The sequence below is a fragment of the Cupressus sempervirens genome, chromosome 9 (genome assembly GCF_028749045.1).
Source record: "Cupressus sempervirens isolate cs-2001-9-10 chromosome 9, ASM2874904v1, whole genome shotgun sequence".
In the NCBI taxonomy this organism is placed as follows: domain Eukaryota; kingdom Viridiplantae; phylum Streptophyta; class Pinopsida; order Cupressales; family Cupressaceae; genus Cupressus; species Cupressus sempervirens.
In genome coordinates this window covers 378,715,671-378,743,371 of record NC_143126.1, presented here as the reverse complement: position 1 = coordinate 378,743,371, position 27,701 = coordinate 378,715,671, and the positions used below count along the sequence as shown (strand labels likewise).

General features: G+C 36.7%; 1 protein-coding gene across 1 annotated transcript; it reads right to left on the bottom strand.

Moving 5' to 3' along the window:
* On the bottom strand, window positions 1-27,701 carry LOC149538856 (putative ADP-ribosylation factor GTPase-activating protein AGD6). The gene is made up of 4 exons (XM_089800197.1): window positions 27,255-27,701; window positions 26,585-27,087; window positions 15,225-15,314; window positions 1-1,010 (listed from the first exon to the last, which is right to left on the bottom strand). The coding sequence occupies exons 1-4, from the start codon at window positions 27,568-27,570 to the stop codon at window positions 375-377; spliced, it is 1,545 nt and encodes a 514-aa protein (XP_089656323.1). The 5' UTR covers window positions 27,571-27,701; the 3' UTR covers window positions 1-374.

Here is a 27,701-nt window from a genome sequence, read left to right as displayed (position 1 = left end):
TTATAAACAATTTGAACTGCCATCAAATAGAATTCAAACCCAAAAAGAACAATTGAACTTCTAGGGTACAAAAATATAAGGGTGTCAGTCTCTTAAAGAATTCCAAGGACTGTCATTTGTGATGTTACAAATATCTACTTTGACATAATCAATGAATAATCTATCCTTCCAAAAATTAAAGACCGTCTCCAATCCCTTTGTCTTCTCCATATTTCTAATTTTATTTGTACTCCAGAACTTGAAACAGGGAGAAGTAGGATGGAATGAAGCGGTATCAGAGTAACAGCCTTAAATAAACCCATCATACCTTTACACTAATGTGCCTATGAGAATATGCAAGAAACCATGAAGAATGTAGCTATACCTATAATGAACTATTTGAAACCAGCATCTGACCAAAAGGATCCTGCATCTCCATTCTTGTCAGAATGTCTACCTGTTGATCCCTGAAAAAAGTCATCCTTGTCATTATCCTGAACATCATCCCATCCAGCCCAATTATCACTTCCTGCCCCAGATGTGTCACCCTTTGATACTTTTACAGGGTAAACTGCTTGCTCCTTAATAGCAGTCTTTCTTGTAAATGAATCATTTTGATTCTCCACTTTAGGACTGTCACCCCAATCATCCCAGCCTTTAAAACTGCTATTGCCACTGCCCCAATTATCAGAATACTGTTTACCTGAGCTCTTATCACCACCATCCCTGAAGTCCTGTGAATTCTGTTGCTTATTCTTAGTATTTCCCCAAGGATCTGAGGAACTTCCACGCCCGACCTCCCGATAATCTCCTCCATCTGCATCATTCATAAAGCCATTTTGGTTTTGCCTTTGGTAATCTCCTATAGTCCAATTCACTCCTCCTTCTTTTGCATAAGCTTCTACTTTTTGGGAAGCCATCGCAACAACTCCCTTCATTATTCCCCATGTCTTGGAACCAATCTCTGTAGTCTTTGCAGCTACAACAGAGACTGTTTCATTAACCTTTTGATCATATCCTCCTTCCCGAACCTATGCACAACAACAAGAAACAAAATTATTATATAAAGAATGATTGCAATTTTGCACTTTTCTGTAAATTTAGACAAGACATATATCAGAAATCCTCTTTGCACACTCGTCTATTTAGGCAGCTATTACATAAAAGCTAGTAGCTTGACATCAGCTTATAAAAGATAAGATAGCCTGCCACATAATTTTTATTAAATGTACATATTTGTAGTCAGCCAATGAGCAATAGGCCTAAGGCTACAGGCAAGAGTTTAAAAAAATGAAATTGCTCTTTTACATCATCTATTCACACAATAAAAACAAATCTAGAATCTAGACCGTGTTTTGCTTGACAAGATTCACTTTTTTAGAAAACAATTTGTATGACATTTAATTGAACTTAAAGTAGCTTGATGTCAACTTATAAAAGATAATTTAAAGATAGCCTGTAAGAAATATTGTAGTTCAGTTTACATATTTATTCATATTTGCAGGAAGCCAATGAGCAATAGACCTAAGGCACACACGGGCAAGAGTCTTCCCAAAAGAAATTGCTCTTTTGCAACATCTATCCACAGAAAGAAAAGAAATCTAGAATCAAGACCATGGTTTTCTTGAAAAGATTCACTTGCTTAATAGACAATTTAAATGACATAAATTCGATCTTAACGTAGATTGATATCAACTTAGAAAAGATGAATTTAAAATAGCCTTCAAAAAAAAATTTAATTTAGTTTACATGTTTATCCGCATTTGTGGTCAGCCAATGAGTACTGGGCCTAAGACAGAGATAGGCTCTACCTAAAAAGATATTGCTCTTTTGCATCATGTATTCACACAATGAAAAGAAATCCAGAATCTAGACCATGTTTTGCTTGACAAGATTCACTTTTTAATAAAACAAATTATATGACGTTCCCCAAGGATTATAATCAAAATTAACTACAGAAAGGTTACTGTGATTAGATGTTTTTTTCCTTGTTGAACTCACCTTAACATCCTGTGTAATGGCTATCTTCTATTTAAGCAAAAACCAAAACTTTTTCCTAACTTGTCAACCAGTGATTAAAAACAAAAATAACACATATAAGATAAGCACAATGCAATGCATTGTACGAAGAAAAGAATGCCATTTTCTATTTAAATAGTACATCATATCTATAGGAAACAAAAGGGGAGGAAAACAATTCAGATTGGATCTTTGGACCCTTTCGAAACTGCATCAAAATCAAATGAAAAGGAGACTAAACAGACTAATGCATTTTGATAATACATCTAAGAGGTGAATACCTGTATTCAGAAGTGTTCTGATTTCAGAAAGCAGATGCCACATTTTGTACCTTAAAAGAAAAAATCAATTTGACCACTATTACAACAATAACAAAGAAATTATTTAATACATCTAAGAGGTGAATACCTGTATTCAGAAGTGTTCTGATTTCAGAAAGCAGATGCCACATTTTGTACCTTAAAAGAAAAAATCAATTTGACCACTATTACAACAATAACAAAGAAATTATTTGGGTGCCTGTATCAGGCACCTCTGCAAAGAGGAATGCCAAAACTTGAATTTTGATCTAAAAATGTACAACCATTAAGGTTGCAAGAGCAAGACAACCTAGGTACCGAACAAATGAAAAGTTGAACTGAAATCTTATGGTGCAACTGAGGATTTATACATGGGATGAACACAACAATAGTACTCAAAACCACAGTTACAATGTTTGATCTTGAATCAACATGGGTTTACAGAGATGTTTTCATTTTTTTAAATTAAACGTTAAAAGTAAAGTCAATGAGAACCTGACAGGAACTAATACAAACCACTTTCTCCCATCAAAAATATCCAGATCATGGTAACCTAACCAGATCCGGTAAGATCTGTTAAGTATGCTGAAGACCCAAAGAGTGGACATGCTTTGACTAACCCATGTTAAAACTTAAACAAGAAGCCAGAATGCTTGCTGAACAATTACTGTGATTCACCAATCAGTTCAGCAAAGAGAATGATTAGGTTGATTTGCAATTGTTAAGTCCAACAGACAGGATGAAACGACACACAAGACATTTTCTCAGTGACATACTATTATTTCCGGGACAAGAAAATCTACTTCCAGAGGAACTAGAATCACGAAATCTCATTAACAGTAATGGTTAAAGGTATATAAAGAAAAACAAATTTCTATTAATTTGTACTACCTATGAGAAGTCATTTAACAGTCTATTAAATGGAAAACTACTGCATAGCACCTCTCATGGATGTGGATACCCAACAGATTCTATAATTAAACGGCTGAACCTGCAAACTTATAACAAAGCTGTTATCAATGAGCTCAACCCCAAAACATCCAGCCGGTGTGATGTTTTGATAGACTGTTTTGAATATAAAATACAAATATACATGTATTTATTTTATCTATTTGATATCTCATCCCAATAGATAAAACAAATGATCATCTCCCATTAATGATGAAATAAGAAGGTGAAATAGAACTTGGATGCCCTACAAATATCTGAAAATACACACCTGAACCTGCTCTAAACTCATCACTAACTATTAGCTAATCTGTAATAGCACTGAGCTCAAACTCTAAATATCTAGCCCATGTAACCTCTTAGGAGACATACGTGTGTGTAGTTATATGCACACACACATAAATACAAATATACACATTATATATATATATATATATATATATAAAGTTACCAATGCTAGTTCAGGTTGAATGGTTCAATTTGCAGATTTGGTCTGAGTTTCTTTAAAATAAAAACATATATATGCACACATACTTCTAATTCAATCCAAACTCCCATTATATTCTCTAAATGTCTACATTTAAAAAATTTTAACAATAAGAAACCTTTACTAAATAAATAGCTTGTCTCTATTTAATACTTTAATATTTGTAGTTCATTCCTTAATAAATAAACAAAAAATGTAAACTTCTAAATTGCCAGTACAGGTACCAGCACAAGAGCCCAGTACATGGGTACGAGCAGAAAAAATCTGCCCATGGGTGCATGGATTTGGGTATGTCCATGTGTGTGTGTGCATATTATATCCAAAAAATTTAAAGAAATATACAGAATTGTAAAACTAAACACATATGATAGTATGATACCTCATCATTGACCAATGCAAATGCCAATTGATAGCTCGGAATTTCAATACTATGTCATATCATATCATGCCATTTTAGGGTTTTTGACAAAAAGGTGTAAAATTGTTTTTTTAATTATATCGTGCACTTCTGTAAGTGCCTGGGTGTGGGTTTGCCACAAGTACCCCTGAATGCACCCAGGGTGCCCCAAGCACCACAGGTACACTGGGTACATAGCGCACGCACAGCATACCTGGCGCACCTGACGCATACAGTGGTCATACCTGTACTCTGAGCACACCCAGGAAAACCCGGCATGGCTGCACAGGGTCGCAGGTGTCAAAACAGTAACTAAGATTTACTTGAATAGTTTACAATTTTAAATATGTATCGTACTTTTACATAGACACTGCTGACGCTTCAAACAGAGATAAGCTTCTTTGTAAATTTAAAAGTGTTATTTTTGAAAGGATCATTTCTGCAAATGAATTTAAACTGCCATTGTTATAGGTGTGTTTCAAATGCAGATCCCTATCTTTTAAAAATATAAGAATAGCAGACATGTCTCACTATGATTAATCATTATTAGTTAATAAATTAACAATATAAATCACAATACAACATATGTATTATATATAGTATATATATGTATAATCTAATATAATATAATAGATATAATATTATATATTTATAATATTATATATATAATATATTATATCAACATTGTATGTTAAGATCAAATCAATCCGACTATAACTATAATCTTAACACTCCCTCTTAGTTAGACAGGTGTGATATAGAACACATTATGCTCTTAATGTATATGAAGGGATATCATCTCAATATGATATTCCTGGAATGGTATATTTAAGGATATCAATATAAATCCATCAACACACACATATATATATTAACATATATTACAAATGGAATTTGCTTCAATTCACTACGAGGCTAAATTTCTCAACACTCCCTCTTTAGCAAAGAGAGAATTAAAGCAATTATAATACAAGATTTGATCACCACCTTAAGTGTGGTCTATGATAGATTAAAGTTATGGTGTCCAGCAAGATCCGGCCCGAAGAACCATAAAAATTGATTTTCATGGTGTCCGGCAAAATCCGGCCCGAAGAACCATGACGAATTGGTTATCGAGGTGTCCGGCAAAATCTAATTCAAAGAACCATGATAACACTTGCTCCTACACATGTTGGTGTTAGGAGATAGATTAACTATTGATAAGGTTGTCACCTTACAATGGTTACCTTTTGGTTTATACATTCGTTATCATGACTTCCAGCTCTCTAGGACAACTTAATGAAGTTTGTCATGATAACAGGTCTACCATTTATAAGATCATCACCTTACAATGGTTACTTTCTATTTATATATATCAATGAAAGATCATCACCTTACAACAGCTACCTTCTATTTATATATGTCAAAGAAAGATCGTCACCTTTCATTACATATCATATGTGGAATAGTAACCACCATGAACCCAGCTAGAGGGTGGTACAAAGGTTTTCACCTTAATTTTCTCTCACAGAAGAGAATGCATTACAAGGAGTTTCAGTTAGAACTTCTCCTCATAGAGAAGATATCATTCAAAAAAGATTGCACCTTAAAAATTCTCCCTCTGAACAATGATCCTGGGAAGTCAGGTCCGATAGTTACTCCCTTAGAGGCTCTCTTCCCCCAAGGATTCTTGTCAGACTCACTCTAAATTTGATATCAATCTTCTGATTTTCTAGTGATAAGTCAATAATTCCTCATGATGCACTCAAGAGTAGGCCCATCAAAATCATGCAGTCACACATATGTATTTCTACACTCCCTCTGAGTATTAATCCTCTAAGCTCCTGTGTTGCCTTCAAAGAAGTGTTATACTCCCTCTTAATGTAAAAAGGTACTCATAATCTCAATCATCAAAGATATTTGCTTCAAGAACCTCAGTTTATCCAGCCTGATCACAACTTCTTTTAAGCTATTGTCATAAGTTGTCTAATGTATCATTCTTATTTTCCTACAAGATCAACTTCAAATACAAAGGAAAAGCTCAAGGCAAATAACTCTTTGGGCCCGTTTGGTTGCTGGAATACGATTTAGGAATGGGAATCTGGAACCCTTGATTTGGGATTGTGGAACTTGAAATCTAGATTACGGTTTCCAGATATACGTTGGGACTGTTTGGTTCAAATTAAGAATTCTGAGTTAGTGTGCTTTCCTTACTATATGTTCTGTGACTGGAAAGCGAATTTGTATGGAAAAAATATATGATGAATGCCTTAATTTGGAGCATCCTTAATATTTCCTGTTTGGCATTACTGTTCTGCAACATTGGAAGACTGTATTTAGTGTCTGGCATTACTGATTTGTGGTAAGGGATTACAGGTTTCTCACGCCAATATTGCCCATTGTTTAGCATGGGTTTGAAACTGCAATTTGACTCTTCGTAGTACCTGCCTGGGCATTATTTCTCATGCCATGTTTTGGCATCAGCATTTCCACTTGTAATGCTTGCAGCAGCTGACTGTTGGTGTGGGAGGAACTCTGATTTTGTGTGTTCATCTGGACCAGGTTGTGGCTGGAGAATATAAGTGTAAACTGCTAGGAAAGTGCCAACCATTTGGGCATTTACACCTGCTGCTGTTGTGATGATACTCTTGATCAATTGAATGTTTCCCCCCTACATCTGTCAGTGTGGTATTTTTCCAGGGCCTGCTGTTATCGCAAACAGATCTGCATTTGTTACTGAGGCCATTGGAGGCTTTCCACAGTCACCTACAAGTTCATCTATTTGACTGTAATTTCTTAATAGCTGAAGCAAATAAATTGCAAATATTTGATATTCAAAAATGGGTATGTGGATGTCAAACCAATTAAATTTCACTTTATTTTGAATCATCATTTTCAAAACAAATGGGATTTAAAATGGGAATCCCAAATAACATGTATTTTGGAGGAAATATGGAATTCTTGTTTTGGGGTTCAAATAGGGATACCAAATCCACATTTGCCTAAATTCCAATTCTCATTTTGCAACCCAAACAGTGGATTAAATTTTTTTAAGAATTTCAAATTCTAATTCCTGCTCAAATCCATGATCCAAACGAGCCCTTATAGTATGTGAAGAATTACAAATAAGAGAGAGACTACAGTAAGCAAGTAAATATAATAATAAATAATTATCTGCACATTAATGTTCTTGATACAAGTTGCTCCAATGAAGGTCCATATGCATCAAATAAGATGATGTCTTTGTATAAACATTTGTCAACCAATGGGAATGAAACATGGGCTATTATCCCCCACAATGTAAGATTCCCACTCATTCCATCAACATTGTTGGGTGATAGTATTTATTTAGTGATAATTAGTTCTCATGAGCGATAATTTCGTTCTATGCAATTTGTATCTTGAGGAATGTATTCAAGTTCTACTTCCATGAATGATCCATTGTTGCTATTATTCCTCATATCATCATCTCTTTGGTGTGAGTATGTAATGTTCCCTCAATACAGTTACTTTGATTCTATCTGATTTGCCAATTTCAACAGGGTCCTTGTAGTTTCCTTGTAGAATATTTCTCACTTTTCACTTTGATATGTAGTAGGGTTTGCCTTAGTTTTAAGGAGATCGTATATGTTTTACTCTTCAAAATACATGTTTTCTCTACTTTCTCCCTCTCTTTCAAGGTTGCATCTAATGACAATGTCAAGCTCTCTCCGAATCTCAATCTCCATTTTTTTTTCTCTGCAAGAACATTATCGGAGGAAAAGATCAAGGTATATTGCACTTGGTTGTATAAATATGAATGTTAGTAATTTAACGCATGATCATAACATCTCTTTATTTTTCAATAATAGAACTAAGATAACTTAATGTTCAAATTTTATCTTACATACTCCCATAATGATTCTCTTTATGCTTAACAAATATTCTATCAAATTTGTCAAATATCATTCTTATATGTGAACATAATGTCATTCTTATCAACACCAATTAATGTATATAAATATAAATTTATATAGTGTTAACTAATAACCACAACACCCAATTACATTTATAAAATATACCTTTGTAAATTATACCTTTTCCTTTCACGGTGATGGGTCTGTTAGAATCTGATAAGATTAATAACCCAGAAAACTAGTGCAAAGAATAAATATCTAAACTATGAATGCAAATGATACAAAATCAAAATAGCATCATAGAGTTAGTCTCCAAGAGAGTAATACAAATGCTGGAAGCAAAATAGCATTAAGAGGATGCAAAAACAAGAGATACAAATACAAGCCAAGTAGCATGCTTATATAAGCTAGGAAGAGGGAGGAAGTGACAACACCAACCAATGAGGAGCAACCATCTATCGGACTAAAGATAGCAAAGTATCTTCCCAAGATAGCTAATGGTTGCTCACATGTAGGAAGGTGACACCTCACAACCATTCACCTAATAAGACATGCTTTATTAACTTAAGCGAGATTATTAAAAGTGTAGAAAAAACCTAGCAAAATAAAAAAAATAAAAAACTACACTAACACCCCCCCATAAGCGAAGCTTAGGTGGATGCTAACCTAGCAAAGCTATGAAAGCAGGAAAATGGGTCCCGGCAACAAGGCCTGATCAGGTACCCAATACAAGAAAAAGAACTAGATGAAGGAAACTAAGCCTCCAATCTAGGAAATGTCCCAAAGAGAGGAACAAAAAAAGAGCATGAAGCATCTCCGAAGCATGAAGCTGCAAACACTGTCAGAAGAAACTGCTGGAACCCCCACTGAAATAGTGCATGACCAGGTTGAGAAGACAAAGTCTAAAGAGCTGATCAATCGAAGAGGTGACCTCCAAAGGTAGGAATGAATGAGTGTCTATATAGTAGATGAACCATCTCACCGAAATGCATAGGTGCCTAGCCATAGCATCCGCCTAGTACATAGGAACAAAAACTGAATACGTAGATCACTCAACCGAACCAAGGAAGCAATAGAGCCAACAGGTGAACCCCCCCATAATGCTGAACAGGGAGAGGGGTGACAGGAACACTGAAATGCAATGCCAAAAACATCTGCAAGAAGAAGAATCAGGAACACCAATAGTGCAATAGAAGTACAAGCACAGGATAAAGGGCGGTGTCACCGACACACTGCATGGGCTAATGTCGTGGAAGAAAAATTCACTTGACAAAGGTGGATGAGCACAAAATGGCAAAACATCATAAACCCCCCATGGCACTTTATAACTAAGTGCGAGTACAAACAAACAAAAGGTGTACAAGATCCCAGATATGCAAAAGCATGCACTTTATCTCAGTGCGTTTACAAAAAAAGGAATGCAACAGAATAGAAGCATACAATGCTCAGAAGTCAAAAAGAAGAGTGAGCCAAAAGAACAGAAGAAGAGATTTCAGGACCTGTAGAATCCAAGTAATCCACCAGAGTGCGAAAGTGCAAAACTCGAAGGAGAAAGAACCTAGAGTAGAATCTGAATAAAAGACCTCTGCAACTGAATAACTCATAGAACTAGCTTTCCAACGATATCTGGCGAGCCCAGAAAAGAGTCTGAATGAGCGAGATATGGCTCCCGAAAGGCAAAATAGAACATCTAGCTTTGACTGCCAAAACAGGCAACCAGACTGTAGCAAAAATCAAAAAAACCTGTACCATCATCTTCGTCTCAGAACCAGCTTTCTGATGCATTTTTCGGATTGGAAAAATACGTTCGTATGCTCAAGTTATGGAAGAAAAACCGACAGGGCCTCCTCATGAAGAGCATATGCTAAAAGTGAAACTTGGGCACAATAATCAAGGAAACAAATAGCACCACTGCGATCTACTCAAAAAATCATGCACTTTCAAAAAAAGAATCGCCTCGATACGAGGTCGTATGAGAAAGTTATGATCCTCCGAAGTTTTCAAAACGAGAACTGTGCACAGTCACGGCTGAGAATCTGCAATTTCTGAAGAATTCATGCATGAAAATCAAAAAACAACTCCACTAGTGGATAGAGCACAAAAAAATAGCCAAGTTCATAACAAGAATCATCAAAATCGGAGTCCGTATGAGTAAGAATGAGACATTTGAAAACTGCGTTCAAATCTGCGACTGCCAATGGAAAAGGGTATGGCTGTAGCTTTGCATGCTCGATTCTGCAAAATATACAGCTTGCATGCAAAATCTAAAAGATACCCAGATGGTTTTTCGAGGCTGCGAACAAAACCCAGAAAGCATTTTCCTTGCTGATGTACAGAAGATGTTGCTGTAGTGTAAATCAGACGCCTTTAACAGTAAAAAACGGCTCCAAAAATTAAAAAACGACCCCAGCAACCAGAATATGACATGCAAATGTTGGAGCAGCTTCTTAAGTCCATCAATGGCATGCTGGAACCTGCAAAACTGATTGAAAACTCCAAATATGCAAGTTGGTTATCAGATTTGAGATTGAAATCCCAGAAAAAAATTGTTTTTGTCAAAACTTTTCTAATTCTCAGGATCATCCAAAGATGCAAGAGAGGAGCATACTTCGTTTTTCAAAAAACTACAATAAAGTTTATTTGCCCCCACCCAATCTCTCAAATAAGGAAACTAAAATCTACTCTTGCACATAGAAAAGCTCTGATACCATGTTAGAATCTGATAAGATTAATAACCCAGAAAACTAGTGCAAAGAATAAATATCTAAACTATGAATGCAAATTATACAAAATCAAAATAGCATCATAGAGTTAGTCTCCAAAAAAGTAATGCAAATGCTGGAAGCAAAATAGCATTAAGAGGATGCAAAAACAAGAGATACAAATACAAGCCAGGTAGCATGCTTATATAGGCTAGGAAGAGGGAGGAGGTGACAACACCAACCAATGAGGAGCAACCATCTATCGGACTAAAGTTAGCAAAGTATCTTCCCAAGATAGCTAATGGATGCTCACATGCAGGAAGGTGACACCTCACAACCATTCACCTAATAAGACATGCTTTATTAACCTAAGCGAGATTATTAAAAGTGTAGGAAAAACCTAGCAAAATAGAAAAAATAAAAAACTACACTAATAGGGTCCACATCTTGCCTGTTGCCTTGGTTACTTATACCAACCCTTCATTCCATTTAATAGTGCCAACCCCTAAGAACAATCTAATATATATGTCTTTGTCTTGCATAGCTCTCACAATAGGTTTGGCTAATAATATACCCTTCACAAATTGCTAGTTGTTTAATAGCATCATCGACATCTATGCTTGGAGTAGTCTGCCACCACATACTCTATGTTGATACCATATCAATTAGATGTAGGTGAATGAATGATATAGGGGCTTAATCTGACACTAAGACAAGGTTTTGTGATTTTGAAAATGTCACTTGATATGAAAAGCCACATGTAAGCGATGCTACTCCAACACAGTAAATTCAATCAAGACGCTACTTCCATCACTCAATTTTATATCATGTTATTACAGGCATACACCATTAGTCAAGAATATGAAGATGGATATGTAATCTCCTCTTTCCTATGCTTAAAAATTATGCTTTTCACTTATATAATATAATTTATGATATGATAACCTTCAATGAAGTTGTTCTCTAAAGTCTTCATCCCAATATTTGCTAACCTTGGAACTAGGTTATGTAGATTATATTTATTTATGGCACAGAGTTGATAAGCTAAATCATCGCGTAGATAAACATGGTGATAATAGGCCCACAAATGGAGATGATTATATTTATGATGATTGATGGAGGGCAGCCAAATAATTGTCTTCATGATGATGTGAGTCCTTCGGCAATGCCCTCCATTATTATTACATTCTTCTTCATCGAATCATCACCAAAAGAAGCAGAAACATAATAACCAAAATCTTTGCGTACTTTGTTGAGCCCATTTGAAATTGATTATGAGGATCTTGGTAGTTTTCTGAGTATATATTGTTTATTACTAAAACATATTTGATGCCTTCCAGAAATCTCTAATGAACCATTTACACGGTGTGCTCGAAATTCTCTCATGCGAATGACCAAAATATTACTTCTGCCTAGCAATAAGACTTCATTTTATTCCCTCGTATCGAACACTAGATGTTCTTTCATGTACACATACATCTCTATAGATATGTTGATTTGATATTATTCTCCTCTATTGTAACTACTCTGGTGCAAGGCTCAATACCAAATGTTATCAAGGACTGTATTGTACCACTATCAATGTCATATATATTCATTTTCTTCAAACTCGAATTATAGGATTGAGATGGAAACAGGTCATCTGCCAGACTGGGTTTTCCCATTAAAAAACTAACACAAATAAAAGAGCTCAGTGTTAAATGAGCCCTGGGTGATCCCTATTCAATGAAAACAATGCAAATCTCTTAAAGATGATGCAAATGCAAATGTTATTTAAGCCAGTGATTTGTGCTTAACAGAAGCGGTCATGCTCCATACAATACCAAAGGAATCCTTCATCTTTTTATATAATTGTCCCCGTGGCTTCTTAGATATCAGCTCTGTCACCGTTGCTATTGCCTCCACTATCTTCTCAAACTCACCCTCTACATCATCAATCTTGAAGTTAAATATTGGAGACATTCCTTTCAGATTAAGTGGTGACTTCACCCTGTCATGTGTAGTTGATTCAAAGCAATTAGCATGACCAGTAAGATCGGCATGCTCTTGAGCTTTCTAGTGTCTCATGTCTTCATGTATATTTCTTTACTAAGTTCAACCATAGACTCTGGTCTATGATTAAGTGTAGTTTGGCGACAACCTCTTCAATGACATGGATGACATGAATGATGTTGAATATATCCTTTCAATTTCTACGAGTAATTTATTCTTTCTGGTTCAATAATGTTACTTCTTTACGTTTGCAGCCCAGCTCTTATACCATGTTAATTTTGTAACGATCGTTTCTGCAAATGTATTTACACTGCCATTGTTATAAGTGTATTCCAAATACAAATCCCAATCTTTTATAAATATAAGAGTAGGAGACATGTGGGGGCGGGGGCCCTAGCTCGGTTGGCTAAATCTTCCCTATTGCAGGGGGATGGTCACGGGTTCTAGTCTCCCCCGTCCCCGTGGTACCGGTGGGCATGTCGTGCCAGCGCTACCGGTCACGTTAAAAAGTTTACCTGGCGAACTGCAGTTTATGGGGGGGGCCATGCTGCACCCAATTCCTGCAGTCTAATCAATTAAAAAAAAAGAGTAGGAGACATGTCGCATGAAGAATGTCTCTATGATTAATCATTATTAGTTAATATATTAACAATATAAATCACAATATAACATATGTATTTTATATATATATATATATAATATATTTTAAATATTATATATATTATATATTATATCAACATTGTATGTTAAGATTAAATCAATCCGACTGTAGCTATAATCTTAACAAAAAGTTCTACATAATAATAAATATATTACTTCCGATTTTTAAATATATATGTTAGTTCTATATTGACAATCTTTAAACATGGGTATAGTGTATAATTATAAAATATACACATCATATCCATTTCTCAAGCTCAAAAGGTGCAGATTTCAATGAGCTTCAAATGCAATTCAACAAGCTCTGAGAGCGTGTACATCACCATATGAATATTCTGGCAATGAATTTGTTAATGTTTAGCGTCAGAAGAAGCAAAACATGAATCTTTTGTGTTACCACTGTTTGCTATGCATCACAGAGATATAAGCATCTGTATTATGTTACTGCTATATGCTATGCATCACAGAGATATAAGCATCAGAATTATGCTACCACTGTCTGCTATGCACCACACAGATATAAGTATACGTACATATATCCATATTAATGTATGCATACATATACATATGCTTACACCTGTGTCATGCATCAGGATTATTGACAGTAAAGAAAAGCATATTGTTGACCAACTTATATTGGTCGGGCTTCATGTTATCAGCAACTTTAACGTCTTGCTTGTATTGGGTTTCATACCCCGTGCTTTGCCTTTATCATGTGTTGATTACTATCGAGCTCTTGATGTATTATCGGGCGATGGATTATAAACTTGTTTTGGGCAGTTATTAGTAACTAACATGCCTCCGAAGAGGCATGTCCCTACATGGCTCTTGGGCCACGTAGGGACATTACTCTTTGGAGTCATGTCCTTCACTGCCTATATATATACTTGCTCACTGCTGCAGGGAAAAGCATCAATCCAAGGCATCCGAGTACCTGCAGAGAAATATCAGTATTATTTAATATTATTGTTATCAGCTTCATCTCTGTTGTTATACAGCGATCCAGTACATTAATCATTGCTGAAGGAGGAAGACTGTCAAAGATTTTTGCTGCAAATCACAGTTAGAGATAAGTACTTATATTCTGCATAATTTAATTCAGAACTTATCTCCAAGCATTATTTTGTAATTGTTTATCCATCAGAGATCCACTATATTTAACAGAATTAAACAGCTTTTACCTATTAAAACACTCTGCCCAAATAAGGATTGAAAGGAAAACTAAACACAATATCCAGGGTCTATAAAGAGGACTGAAATGACCAGCCATGGATAGGAATCAGGAAAAACCATTTGCCAGTATAAAGGATTAATTATAAATTTTTGAAGACAAATAACCTAATTGCCACAAGTTTTACTGCAAAATCCTTCATTTTTTGTTGGATGAGTGGGTTCACCCAGGTTTGTCTAGGGCAAACGCACAGTGCAAAAACTGCATGCTGATTGTAACTCCTGCCAGACCACCAGGAACCAAACTACAAACAGATCGTAACCAGATCCAGGGTGTCTCAAGTAAAAACCAGTAACATAGATATAGATGAATTAAATGTAAATAGTTCAATATGTTAAGAAACAATCATCTCCAGAACTGCAAAATGTTTTATTTTGGATTTGTTTACTTCAAAAGATGACAGGAAAGTGTTTTGTCCTAAAATTGAAACTATGAACTCATTCTTTGTTTTCATGTTCTTTATGGTTGTAATCTCAAAATTGGACTACTTTCATTTGTTTACAAACATTTTTTTCAATTCATTAGTTTGAATACATTGAACCTCTTAGAAATTTCAAATGAAACAGGAATTCAATTTTGCTAAAATCAAGTATTCAACTACTTTTCAAAAATGCAATAAAGTGTGGAAGCTTTGCCTTCGAGGATATGTCCTTGGTACTTGCTTGGACCACATTCGCAGCAGACTGTGCAGCTGCTGCAGCAACTACCGACAAACGACCAATTCCCTGAATAAATAGGAAAACACATCAGAGATACTCAGAACTTAACCATTATTAAAGATCATGAAATGAAGGCATGAAAGATAAAATAAAGGAATATCAACTCAAACAAAAAACAAAAGCAAGAAACAGAAAATACCAAAGGATTTATTTTCATGCAATATATTAAGGATGAGGTCTATATTTGCTGGGTGAAATGTAGGATTCTTTTGTTTTTTGTTTTTTTTTTTTTTCTGTTTAACAGGTATATCCAAAAGTGTTCTCGGATAATGCTTGTGTGTGTGTATGTGTGTGTGCATTTGTGTGTGTGAGACAGAGAGAGATAGAGAAGATGGCTTGGCATGATACTTGCTTCCCTTGCTTTGTTTGTTCACATCACACCACTTTCAAATATTATTGAAGAAGCTCTAAGGGTTTCTGACCCTTAAAGCAGTTAGCTGTCTTTTAACGGTGCTCACACCTTTCCCTTCAGCTATTAATGCTGATGCAGTACAAATTACAAGGAGTACCAGCACCACCTGTAAAGAAGTCTTGCAAGTTTGTTCCAAGTGTTCCACAAGGCATGCACTCTGAAAAGTGTTCCAGATTTTGATAATGTCTGCAAGTTGTTAGAGCAGTTTAATATTGTATGAGCTTTTTTGCAGGCCTAAGGCCACATTCCATCTGAAAGCATGCAACATGACTAGATTAATAAAGCTTGGTTCCCCCATTGCAATAAATTGGATACCATGTAGAATTTAACTAAAGGAATTTCTCTCTTCCACTCTCTGGAAGGTACCCATGCACAGACTGCCCTCAAACATGGCCTTTGCTATGTAGAGATCTTTGTGGCGTCTAACTACTAGGCTGTTAAGATGCCAGTGTGGGTTCAATCCCAAGTTTTCCTTTTAACCAGTTTACAGCAATGTTGCTGTCTCCTCAATGGACACAATAAAGGCTCTCAATCCAAACATGCCAAGGCCTGGACTCCACAGTCCATTCTCAATGTAATGCCACTAACAAAGACAACTAAATGGTGCAACACAACCAGATACCACCAAATCCCCTAACAAAGATTCCAAACATTAGAAAGCCCCGTCATTAATGTAAGGGACTCCTAGCACACCCCAAACGCATGCAAAAAACACAAATTTGCAAGAAACAACTTGCCTTTTGTTTCTCAATAAAATGAAATACAAATTCATCAAGTATATTAGCCCCTCAGGCTTTACAACTCCACATGCTGGAGCTACAAGCTAATCTTCCATGCCCCTTAGCTGCTATCTTTTTCTCTAAAGAAAAGAACTCAACAAGGAATCATTAAACACCGTCCCAAGCCTCCCTTATATAGCATTCTTGTGCTTCTTGGAAATCACACGCCCCCTCTTGGAGAGCAACACATAGCAATCAAGAAATGCAACACATAGCCAATAGATGACTCGTCAACTTCCCTCGGATGGCACCTAAGGTGGTGTCTCTTCAATTTTCCAAAGTGCCACCTAAAGAGATGTTTTTCCCCAATTTCTTTGTAACCACCAATACATGAGAATGCATGACTCTTCCCCTTCTTGAAATCCACACCAAGATGGGGATTTTCTTTATTTTACATTAGAAATAATAGAAAATGTGCCCACTCATAAAATTTACATTTGCCTTTAGACATAGGCCACAAATGTATACAATTTCAACCTCCTATGTCCTCTTGCACACTTTCATAGGTACATGGAGACCTATAGATGCTTGCACTTAATTTTAACCAGCTAACCTTGACAAAATTAATAATAAACTTTATTTTTGGATGATGCAGTAATGCCAACACCCCTGGATGCTCCAACATCAGTCATTTTATAATTCCACTCTACGAGTGTTTTATCCTCTACAAAGGGGTGCTTCAAACTGCTGCTCTACCATAGGGTGCAACCTGTTCATGCAACCCTATTTGTGAGGTTACAAAAGGGGAATATGTCTCTAGAAAGCAGCACATGCAATTTGGAGAGTTTTCTCAACAAAATTAGAGCTGATTTATACAGAAAAAAATATTTGCATTGCAATGGTTGGACTCCAAATAGATGCCCCTGGGCCAAGACCATTATTCTTCAGGAACTATGCATCTTGGAATGTCAGAAGTCTAACAGACCCACACCACAAACTCTTTGAGTCGTCAAGGTTGTTGGTTTTCTCATATCAACTATGTGACATGTTGGACTGCAAGGAGACATCCCTAAACCATCCATATTCATGAACTATCTTTTGAAATGTTAGGAGTCTAAAAACCCCACATCATAAACTCGTTGGGCAAGTTTTTCAACAAAGATTTTCTCTTAAACATTCTTGCTCTTCAAGAGATCAAGGTTGTTGGTTTGCGTGTATCAACTATATGTCATGTTGGACTCTAAGGAGATGTCCTTGGGCCATTATTCTTCATGATCTGTCTCTTGGAATGTCAAGAATCCAACAAACCCACACCACAAACCCATTGTGCTACTTCTTTTACAAAGAGGTGCTCTTTAGCACTCATTGTCTTCAAGAGGTCAAGATTGTCTTCTCGTATCAACTACAGGTCGTGACATATGGCTATGTGTTGTTTGCTTCAAATTTTCAAAAGTAATCATGAGCAAGGACATGGATGTAACATAACTCTAGTGATACCATGTGGCACTCACTAGTTTATACATGGCTACAACTCATTTAACAAGGCTTTATGAAATCTTTACAGCATTTAACAAGCTTTAATATCTATGCATGAAATGCTGCAATTGAACAGACTTTGCTTAGGTGTTGGCTTGAGAAATAACTGCCTAGTCCCAATGGGTCTTTAAAGGTCTTTAAAGGCAACTTCAATATGGTTGGGGTAGCATTTGACAAGCCAGACCATTTGCCAATGAGATGGAAAAATGGTGAAAGATATGTGATTGTATTTGTGCAATGAATGAGGCCTTTACAAACCCAATATTATCCCCCCAAAACAGATCTCCTATTTGGTACAAATGGTCCAGCTTGCATAATGGTTTTGAAAAGAGTCATATCGTGCTTTGTCTGTGCTACGATGTTGGGTAAACTTGCCAGCTATTATTCTCAATAGGTTGAACAGCTTCCAAATGTGTGCTTTCTAGCCATTTTCTCTTTCATTTCTAGTTGCAAAGGGATTTTCAAAACGAAAGATAGAAAGCCACAACTCTTTATAAATGTGTCTCTTCTTCATCATTAGTTCATGTTAGTCCACATCCAACATGTCTAGAACCTTTTGCCATTATGGTGATATAAATGGGATAACTTGGTGAACTAATGCCATCCCATTTCTTAAGATTATCTAGTTACCAACTAGCAAGGATTCATCACAAGGTTTACGTATGTGCGCCCTCAAACCACAACCCACTTTGTGCTTATTTTGCAATGGTCCTTTTCATTAACCATTGCAAGTTCAATGTCCAAATAGTAACATTAGTTGCAAGTAAATGATGCCTTAATCTCCTAGGCGTTCAAGGGAATTTTTTAAGCATTGCATGTTGTACCATCCTAAATTGAAAGAGCACTCAATTAGTCTACAATTTCAAGAATATTTAGCACCCACTTTAGTGTATTTCCTATAATGGAATCTCATATGGCAATTAATGGACACCTAAATTCAAATATTGGGCCTTTCTCCTTCCAATCTTGTTTAAAATCGAAGTACATCATTATTTCTAAGTGTGCTCTATTTTCCCCCAATCCAATACTTTATTTGGTCACCTAGGTCAAACCACAACCCACTTTGCACTTGGGTTGCAATGGTACCTTTTCACTAACCATTGCAAGTTCAAGTGTCCAAATAGTACCATTAGTCACAAGTAGATGATGCCTTAATCTCCCAGGTCTTCAAGGGAATTTTTCAAGCATTGCATGTTGTACCATCCTAAATTGTAAGCACTCAATTAGTGTACGATTTCAAGAATATTTAGCACCCACTTTAGTGTATTTCCTATAATAGGATCTCATATGGAGCTAAATGGACACTTGATTAAAATATTAGTCCTTTCTCCTTCCAATCTTGATTAAAATTGAAGCATGTCATTATTTCTTAGTGTGCTCCTCTATTTTTCCCCCAATCCAATAATTTATTTGGTCACCTAGGTCCTCTGCCACCATTTATGGCATGCGCTCCTTTTTGACCTCGACATTAGTTGTGCTTCATAATCTCGCATCTACGTTATCATCTCGACACCCAGTTCAAATTTGGACTTATTTTTCCTAGGAACATAACATTTCCCACCCAAAATGGCTCAAATTTGACACAAAGCCCTGTACTAGTGTTTTGCTAAGCAATTGGGTCTTGGGGTTGGCCTCGCTTAATTTTGAATCTTGAAATGTAGTGAGAGGTATATATAAGTAGCATATCTCTCCTAATTTGATCATCAATCAACCATTATCAAGCAAGAAATCAAGCAATTGGATTTCAAGATCTTTTGTACAATTTGGCATCTACGCATTCTCAAGGTCTTCAAGTAAAGTCTTCAAAGCATTCTTCTTCTTCAAGCATTGTGACAAACTACAACATCCATTACACAAGGCTTATCTTCATGATTTTTTTTTGGGTTTTTGTGGAGTTCAGGCTATTTCATTAACATTTGTGATCACATCTAAAGAGGCATTGCACCATCAAGGTATATAGCAATTCACAATTCAGATCTAGCTTTTATTTCATATCATTGATCTTTCCTGAATGCAATTCTATTTCATTTTCAAGGTTGATAACTAGACCTTTCCATTACATTTTCCCCATTTTTCTGTGTATGTACATGTGGCGTAGCTGTTGGAACTATTCCAAGAAGTACAGGATCTAACAGGAAGACTGCAAATATTTTCAAGCAAAATCAGTGGAAACAAAATGTTTGAAAAATTACGTCCCCAAGAACATAACAGTAGAAATCTTTTGTTCCCTCCAAAATCAATTCAAATTCAGATCACAAGCAAGTATCACTTGGGATATCCCATATTAGTAAGTACAGGTGTCTGTGAGGTCCAAACTGTTGGAAATTCAGATTTGTAGCAACATACTTCCTATTTTATTTCCAAGTGCACAGAAATCCTCTTCTACATCCATCTTTATTTTTTTTATAGCTTCAGCAAGTTCATAATTAAACGTTTTGCATTCTAGCTTTATCTCTCTTCCTTCATTCCAAGTAGCAAAAGGAACTGAAACCTTCAAAGCATAGATATTGTATTGGCATATCATATTTGCCTTGAGGAGATTTCATATTCCTAACATTCAATAGGAGATCCGATTAGCCCCCTTGATCGCCATTTCTTATTGTACACATGCACAAAGCCTACCCAAAAAATCCAAACCATCAAAGAAGCTAGCAGATGTATTTCTTGACTGAAAATATCTCTGTCAAAATCGGCTATGAGAAAGTGTACGATACAATTGAGTGGACCTGCACTCCTAGCAATACTTAGTAATCTTAACTTTCCCTCCAACTTTCTTCAATCGGTTCAAAGGCTTGTTGAAGGAGCTTCTCCTTGTCTTATGGTTAAGTACATTCAAACTAATCAGTTTGGCCATTTTAGGTCTGTTTAGAAAAATTGTGTAATGTTCCCTAATTGGCCTCAACTAAGACCACAAGTGAGAGGAAAGAGTCCATCCAACAAAGGGCGGTCCACTTAGAAGGGGAATCCATATTTTCTCCCTTACTTGTATTTCCTTACTAACCTCTACATGAGTGTTTGAAGGAGAATAAGTAAATTTAATAAACAAATAAAGCATCTAAATTGATTAGCATTTCACATCATTAATTATACCAAATTCATAAGAAGATATTAAGTTAAACAACATCTCCATCATGCATACCACAATATTTGCTCTAGCACAAGATTGTTGTATTCTGAAATGCAGATAACTTGTATTCAATCCAGATCTGATCCAATTCCTTGATTGGCAATTTGAGGTAGTGATGATAACGATATCATAAATCAAATGATTGATAAGTGAGGATGTACAGAATGTTTGGTTTGATATATCAATGAATGGTGATTAAATGTATGCTGATTTGATTGCCAAATTGTTTGTTTTCTTGATCTCAAGCTAAAGTGATGATTGATGTGGATTTGATGATTGTTTGTGTGATCTTGTTGGTTGAGTGTTTTCTTGTTTTCAAGAGGGATTAATGATTGATGGATGAAGAATTTGTTTTCATGGAGTCATGATTGATGATTGATAAGTGATCCTTCAATGCTTGGAATGAATTCTCCTTTGTACTTTAATGGTGAGATGGTCACCACCTTTCACAAGAATCAAATCACCAATTTTCATTATTACCTTTGAGAATAATATATTATTCCCCAAATTGATCTCCCTTGGGTGTCCTCCTCAAAAGAAACCTTCTCCTCTTTATATCTTCCAATGTGAGGTAGAGTCACACCTCTTCATCATGTCTACCCTTTGCAATGGTCTCAACCTTTCAAAATTACCATCCTCCAAAAGGATCACAACTCTTCATCATTTCTTCCCTTTGACAAAGTCACAATATTTCATTATAATCACCCTTTAAAAGAGTCACAAGACTTATCATTGCTGCCCTAAAAGAGAGTCACAACCTTTCCTTATTATATGATCCTTTGAAGGCATCACAACCCTTCGTCATTGCTGCCTTCGAAGGAGTCAATTCCTTATTGTCTTCCCAATTATTTCTTCTTCCACTAATCTTTCCTTAATTCCTATGCCTCATTCTTTCTTCCTTCCTCCATATCCCCTTTCAAATAAAGTTCTCCTCCCCCTTTTATATCTCATGTTTGAAGGAAAGTTTTAACTAGATTTTAACTACACTATTTTTATTTTAAATTTTAATATTATTCTTTTATATTTTAATTTTATTACTATTATTTATCATTAAAACCTATTTCAAAATAGGGGACATCAGAGCTTGCTCTCTTGGTCCCTCACTATATGTTTTGGCTGCTAAAGGCTATGGCTATCTACTTGACAATGTCACCTTCCATCAACAAGTTAAAGAAATCTCCCTTCCTAGCAACAATTTAGAACAATTAGTTAAAGATCATTTTGTCAACAACTTGTTCTGCATGTTGCTTGAGAGCGAAGATAATATTGAGAAGGCTTTAATTTGTTTGCCTTCTTATTCAAACATGCAATTGAACAAAATGCAATTGTACAGGCAATTCTTTTCTCCACCTTCACATTGACTAAACTCTTTCGGTTGAAAGTATATTATTATCCATGGAGAGATTCTCCACTTTTTGAGAATCCACTTTGTTATCCATGTTTGCCAATCTACATTGTGAGGTATGTCATTACTGGAGTTGAAAACTAGCTAGTATACTAGACTACCAAGCTTCTTTAAATGGCTGGTAAGTTTCAAATATGTTCTCAAATGCGTGTGTATTGCCACACATGCCAATCACTTTTCATGCTAGGTCCCCACCAAGTTTTCATAACAATCTACCACATTTTCTATGGGCCAATTCAATCTGTATCTAAGACTTTCACAAAGTTGCATGAGATAACCAATGCCTTCCTATTGACTTTACATGCTTAGATTTTATTGATATTAATAGAAAGGAATTCCATTAGGATTGACCTTTGTGATAAATGGGTTGTTAAAGCTTGTGATGATGATAAAGTCTGGCAATATTAACATGCAACTGTATTATGTTTAGTCCTCTGTATCAAAGTTTCCTTGTGATTCCTCTCATTCCTACTTAAAAAAAAGGCAGTTTTGTTACCAAAAGTATATGGTAGGCTAGGATGCCATGAAGTCATGTCTTATGTGGAACAGGAACACATTTTGTACTTCAAGTTTTACCCATCCAACAACAATCTATATAGTGGTCTCCCACCATTTTTTTCAAAATAAGATTTTGGCTGAGAGATTTTCTTGGTCGCACTCTCTAAAAAATTTTAGAAAAGGAGCTAGGCATATCCAAGATTTATATCCCAAGGTGAATTCCACCTGGCTCTCTTGGCTATAAGCCAGGATTGAGTTTGATTTGAACCATGCAAACAATGAAACCTTCCAGATGACAATTCAAGTAACATATAGTTGCTCGAACTCTATGTTATTCTAAACTTTCTGTTATTCTAAACAAATTAGGAAACACTGTATGTGGCATATGGATATGCCCTTCCAGAATTATACCTTTGGAAAACAATACAGATGGCTTTTGCTGAATCTACCCTAGAAACTTATTTACATATTTTCTCTTAATCTTCCATCTTTTATATGGGACAAAAATTGTGAAGCCCAAGGTCACTAATTTTGCCTAAGGTTGGCAACCATCTTACCCATCTTTCTGTTGATAATCCCATAAGCCCATCTAGGCAACCTGAAACTCTGTTGCACCCTTTTTGGTTCTGTGCTCATGCACAAATAGCACAGCAACAGATTCATGCCTTTTTACATCCCCTTTATCCTTATGCCTTCTACTTGGCACAATGTTGAGTTGGACAATAAGCAGTGTTACCTGGGGAGGTGTTCCCAGCATAATTTGACCTGTCTCGTCAACTTGGAAACTTCCGGAAACCTGCCCCCTAGCTGCCTATAAAAGAATGCTTGAATTTATTGACTTGTTCGATCTCCACTCTAATGTGAACTCTCAATTTAAAGTATTTAACACAAACGTTATACATTAAGGTTCTATCTGTATAAAAACATGCTTCATCCATGTTTTCATATGAACATTAGAAATTTACCTATATATTTTAAATTTGCTAGATCTTTTAAATTTTCCCTGTTTTTTATATAGCTGTCTCGTTGCCATCCCCTGATGCAGGAAAAAAATTCCATCGTGGACACCTGTTTTCCCATCCCCTGTTCTGAAAGCCCTGGGGTAACATAGGCGATAAGGCCAATTTTCAACCAAATTATCCCTACTCGGGGTCTGCTTCCAAACTGGGAATTCTCGTCTGCATCTAGAAAGAGAGAAATTCTCCTATTTTTACTAAATCCAAAGTTGATTCCAATTTTTTTTCACTCCAAAGTATTGATGGGTGCTAATGTTCTCAGGCAGATTCAAATTCAGGTCAATAAAGTGGCTCTTGAAGTTGAGCATCTTCAAACTTGGTTGGATCACCAACAGAATGCTCCTGTAGTGCTGTGAATGCTCTGCACTCTTCACCCTTTCCATGCAAATCCCCACCAAGGTCAACAGAATGGTCATTCTGAAATCATTCAGCACCATTCTGGAAAGAGGCTTTTCTCTGCTGCCAGTTGGGCAACCTTCTCCCAGTTGATCTTGGCCTACTGGCTTCCATGGTGGACGGTCATTGCTTGCTTAACACTCTCTTACATCCTCTCGAGTCTCAGCTATTAGGGTGACTCCCCCAGGAGCCAGAGCAAAACTCTCCACCTTGTGGTTTTCATTTTGCCTCCAACAAGTGTTCAGATTCTGCCTGATACTTAGTTAGGATTCACAGCCGCAAGATAGCCTCAAGAAGAGAGAAAATACACCTCTCACAAGTAGATGGGTGATCCTGATGATAAGGACCCCCTTCCTGTGCTTGATTTTCTAGCATCACTTGTTTAATTTTGAGTTTTCTATGAAACTTTATGTTAATCTCAGAGTGTTGGTTTAAACAGTTGTTTCCTTTTTTGGCATCAAGTTTTGTACAAACATGGAGGTCACATCATACTTAATGCTTTGTTTCCAGGCTAGGCAGGTTTGGATGGTTTTGGGGATGTGAATTCTGCCTGCACTTTAATGAGGATTGACTGGACAATTTTAATATGGTATTAAAATATAGCTCTAATTCATTAAAAAAATGTTTTAAGCAAACATGAATGTCTGTAAAGATTAAGGACAACAATAATGTCCAATTAACACCATAATACATGAACACAAAAGTACTGACATAATCCTGATTCCTAGTTAACAATTAAACTTCAAATCATAATAATAAACAACACCAATTGGAGTAGTTGCCAAGATATCAACCAAAAGCCTAAGTCACCTGATTCGTATTCATGTTCAGATCCGGTGAGAATTATAACTGGAAGTTCCACAGAGGATCAAAAGCCAAGAGAAAAATGTGATATGTTCAAAAAACGCTGTGACCATTAACTTCACGCAACTAAGAAATTTTCACAAAAAATGATTAGTTCCTTATGAATCACTTACAACCATAGTAACACAGAGGCATGTCCCCCCTCTTTTTGCCCCATGTCCGGAGACTTGGACGCACCGGAGACTTGGGGACTCCGTTCCCCCATCTCCAACGGTGCCACCAGATTCCACGACCTCCACCAAGGATAGGGGACATCTCGGTGTTGACTATCTGTTGATTTGACTATTTATGTTCAATGTTCAATGATCTAATTCAATGCAATGTTCAAGTATTTACTCTTTTACATCTTTACATCTTAAATTACAAAACATCTTTTCGTAACTAGCATTTTAAGTACTATATGTATAGTATACACAACCCCCTCTCGGTCCCCCACCACCATTCCCCGGCCATCCCCCAACCATCCCCAATTTAAGGCACCTTTGTCCCCCTGTTCTGGAAACTTCCCTCCCTGTTCCACCGTCCCCCAGTCCCCTAGGGCGGTGTAACTATGCTTACAACTAAAATCTCAACAACCAATGATGTCTCAACACAGACTGTGGGTATCACTTTTGATAAATTCCTTTCAAATCACTTATTCAATGACTAGGCTGAACAACACATGATGTCCCAACAAATATTCTATGTATACCCAGTTATAGGGCAATAACTCAGCTCAGAGTGTATACATGCAACAAATCCACAATGGTAGTCCAAGAATGAGATCAAAAGGAAGATTCGCATTCATAATCTTTAAAATCTTAACATGAGATCTGAAACTATACAACTCTTCTCACACACATATTGGATCATAAGTAGACTAAAAATTCAATCAATATTCACGTGGGCCAGAAGAAGGAAGTAATTCAAGAAACTGACACCCTCAATTTGAGGCCAACAAGGCGAGGGAAAAAGGCGAGGAAGCACTGGATTCCTTAAAGCTTAATTCGTAGTGCAGAAACAAACTCTAAGGTAAAAGAAAGAAAGAAAAGTTGGCGGAACTTCAATCATATGTCCTTGAACTTGTTGGTTAGCAGTCATTCCTCGGTTACAGAAAAATCAGAAACTTGATGTTACAATATGTTGCGGCTACCTTTAAGTTATCTCCGGCTATTAGCTAGTCTAGTATCGGTAGACCTATAACATTGTCGGTTGTATTCAATAAAAGTTATTTTCTTGTTACATAGAGAAATAAACTCTGGACAGTGAAAAGTGCAATGATGCATCAGACAACAATCAATAATAACAATTTTGTGAGACTGACCTGAGAGACTACAGAAACAGTGTCTTTCAGAACATCATTTTGATTTGCCCTAGATGGAGGAGGGCAGCTGCCAGCAGATCCAAACCCAACATACTTGCCACCCTGAGATGGGGGAAGCCCATCAGGCCTAGACTCATTTTCCGCCCTCTTTCGAGCAAAAAAATCCTCTTTGTTTGCAGCGGAGGCCTCCAATTGTGACCTCGTGTAAATATTGTCTGAAGATCTGGATCGGATCGGCCCTCCGTTGCCTGAACCGTTATCTCTAAGGCTTTGAGCAGACTGATTTCTCCTTATATCACCTCCTCCCGAACTTGAATTATCATCTCCATCCCAACTATCCCAGCCGCCCGAGCCCTGCCACCGAGATCCAGAATTTCCTCCACTCCTTGGTTGGGTATCCTTTCCATGACCCAATGGAGGTTTTCCGATAGTTTCTTTCTCTACAGGAGGATCCTTCCACGGCCGCCCTTCTGCCAAGGCCTGAATCTTCTCCCTGTAAATCCCTGTCGATAATGATAATGATCCAGTGTTTACAGATGGTCAATTTAGTATTCGATCATTTCGAATCACAAAAACCACTAATTGAGTGGTTTAGCTAAGAAAATAGCACATTCATCTGGCCTCGTCTCTTAAAAGCAATGGAAGAGATAGAAGAAATCGGTATACATACCTGCAGCTTTAGTGTTATACTTAGAAACAATGTCAGTTTCCTTTGAAATACCATACTGGGCAAGAAAGGAATTGAGGGGCTGATTACCACCTGCCTCCATCTTCTTGATCTGGATCTCAGACCACGAATCCATTGTCACTGATCTCACAAAGCTTATGTGGACGCCGAGGCCCCTGTGCTTCCCTGAGCATTCCAAGCACATGAAGATGCCATAGGACACCGACGCCCATTGGGGATTCTTTTGTGAACAATCCACACACGTCCTGTTGCCTGCTTGAGATTGGAGTTCCCTCAGCCTTCTTGCTGAAGAAGCCATTATAAGGCTATATTTACAGTGGATCCTCCTCCCTAATAAAGAGCCTCCTCAGATGGCGAAATTGGCAACGACGATATCGCCTACCCGAGGAGCCCAGAGAGGATATTTCTGCATCCAGCTTTTCATGTCAT

Coding starts and splice junctions, on each gene's coding strand:
- LOC149538856 (XM_089800197.1), bottom strand. CDS start 27,570: ATGGCTTCTTCAGCAAGAAGGCTGAGGGAACTCCAATCTCAAGCAGGC. Junction 27,088..27,254: donor GTATAACACTAAAGCTGCAG/GTATGTATACCG, acceptor CATTATCGACAG/GGATTTACAGGGAGAAGATT. Junction 1,011..15,224: donor CCAAGGACATATCCTCGAAG/GCAAAGCTTCCA, acceptor TGTTGTGCATAG/GTTCGGGAAGGAGGATATGA.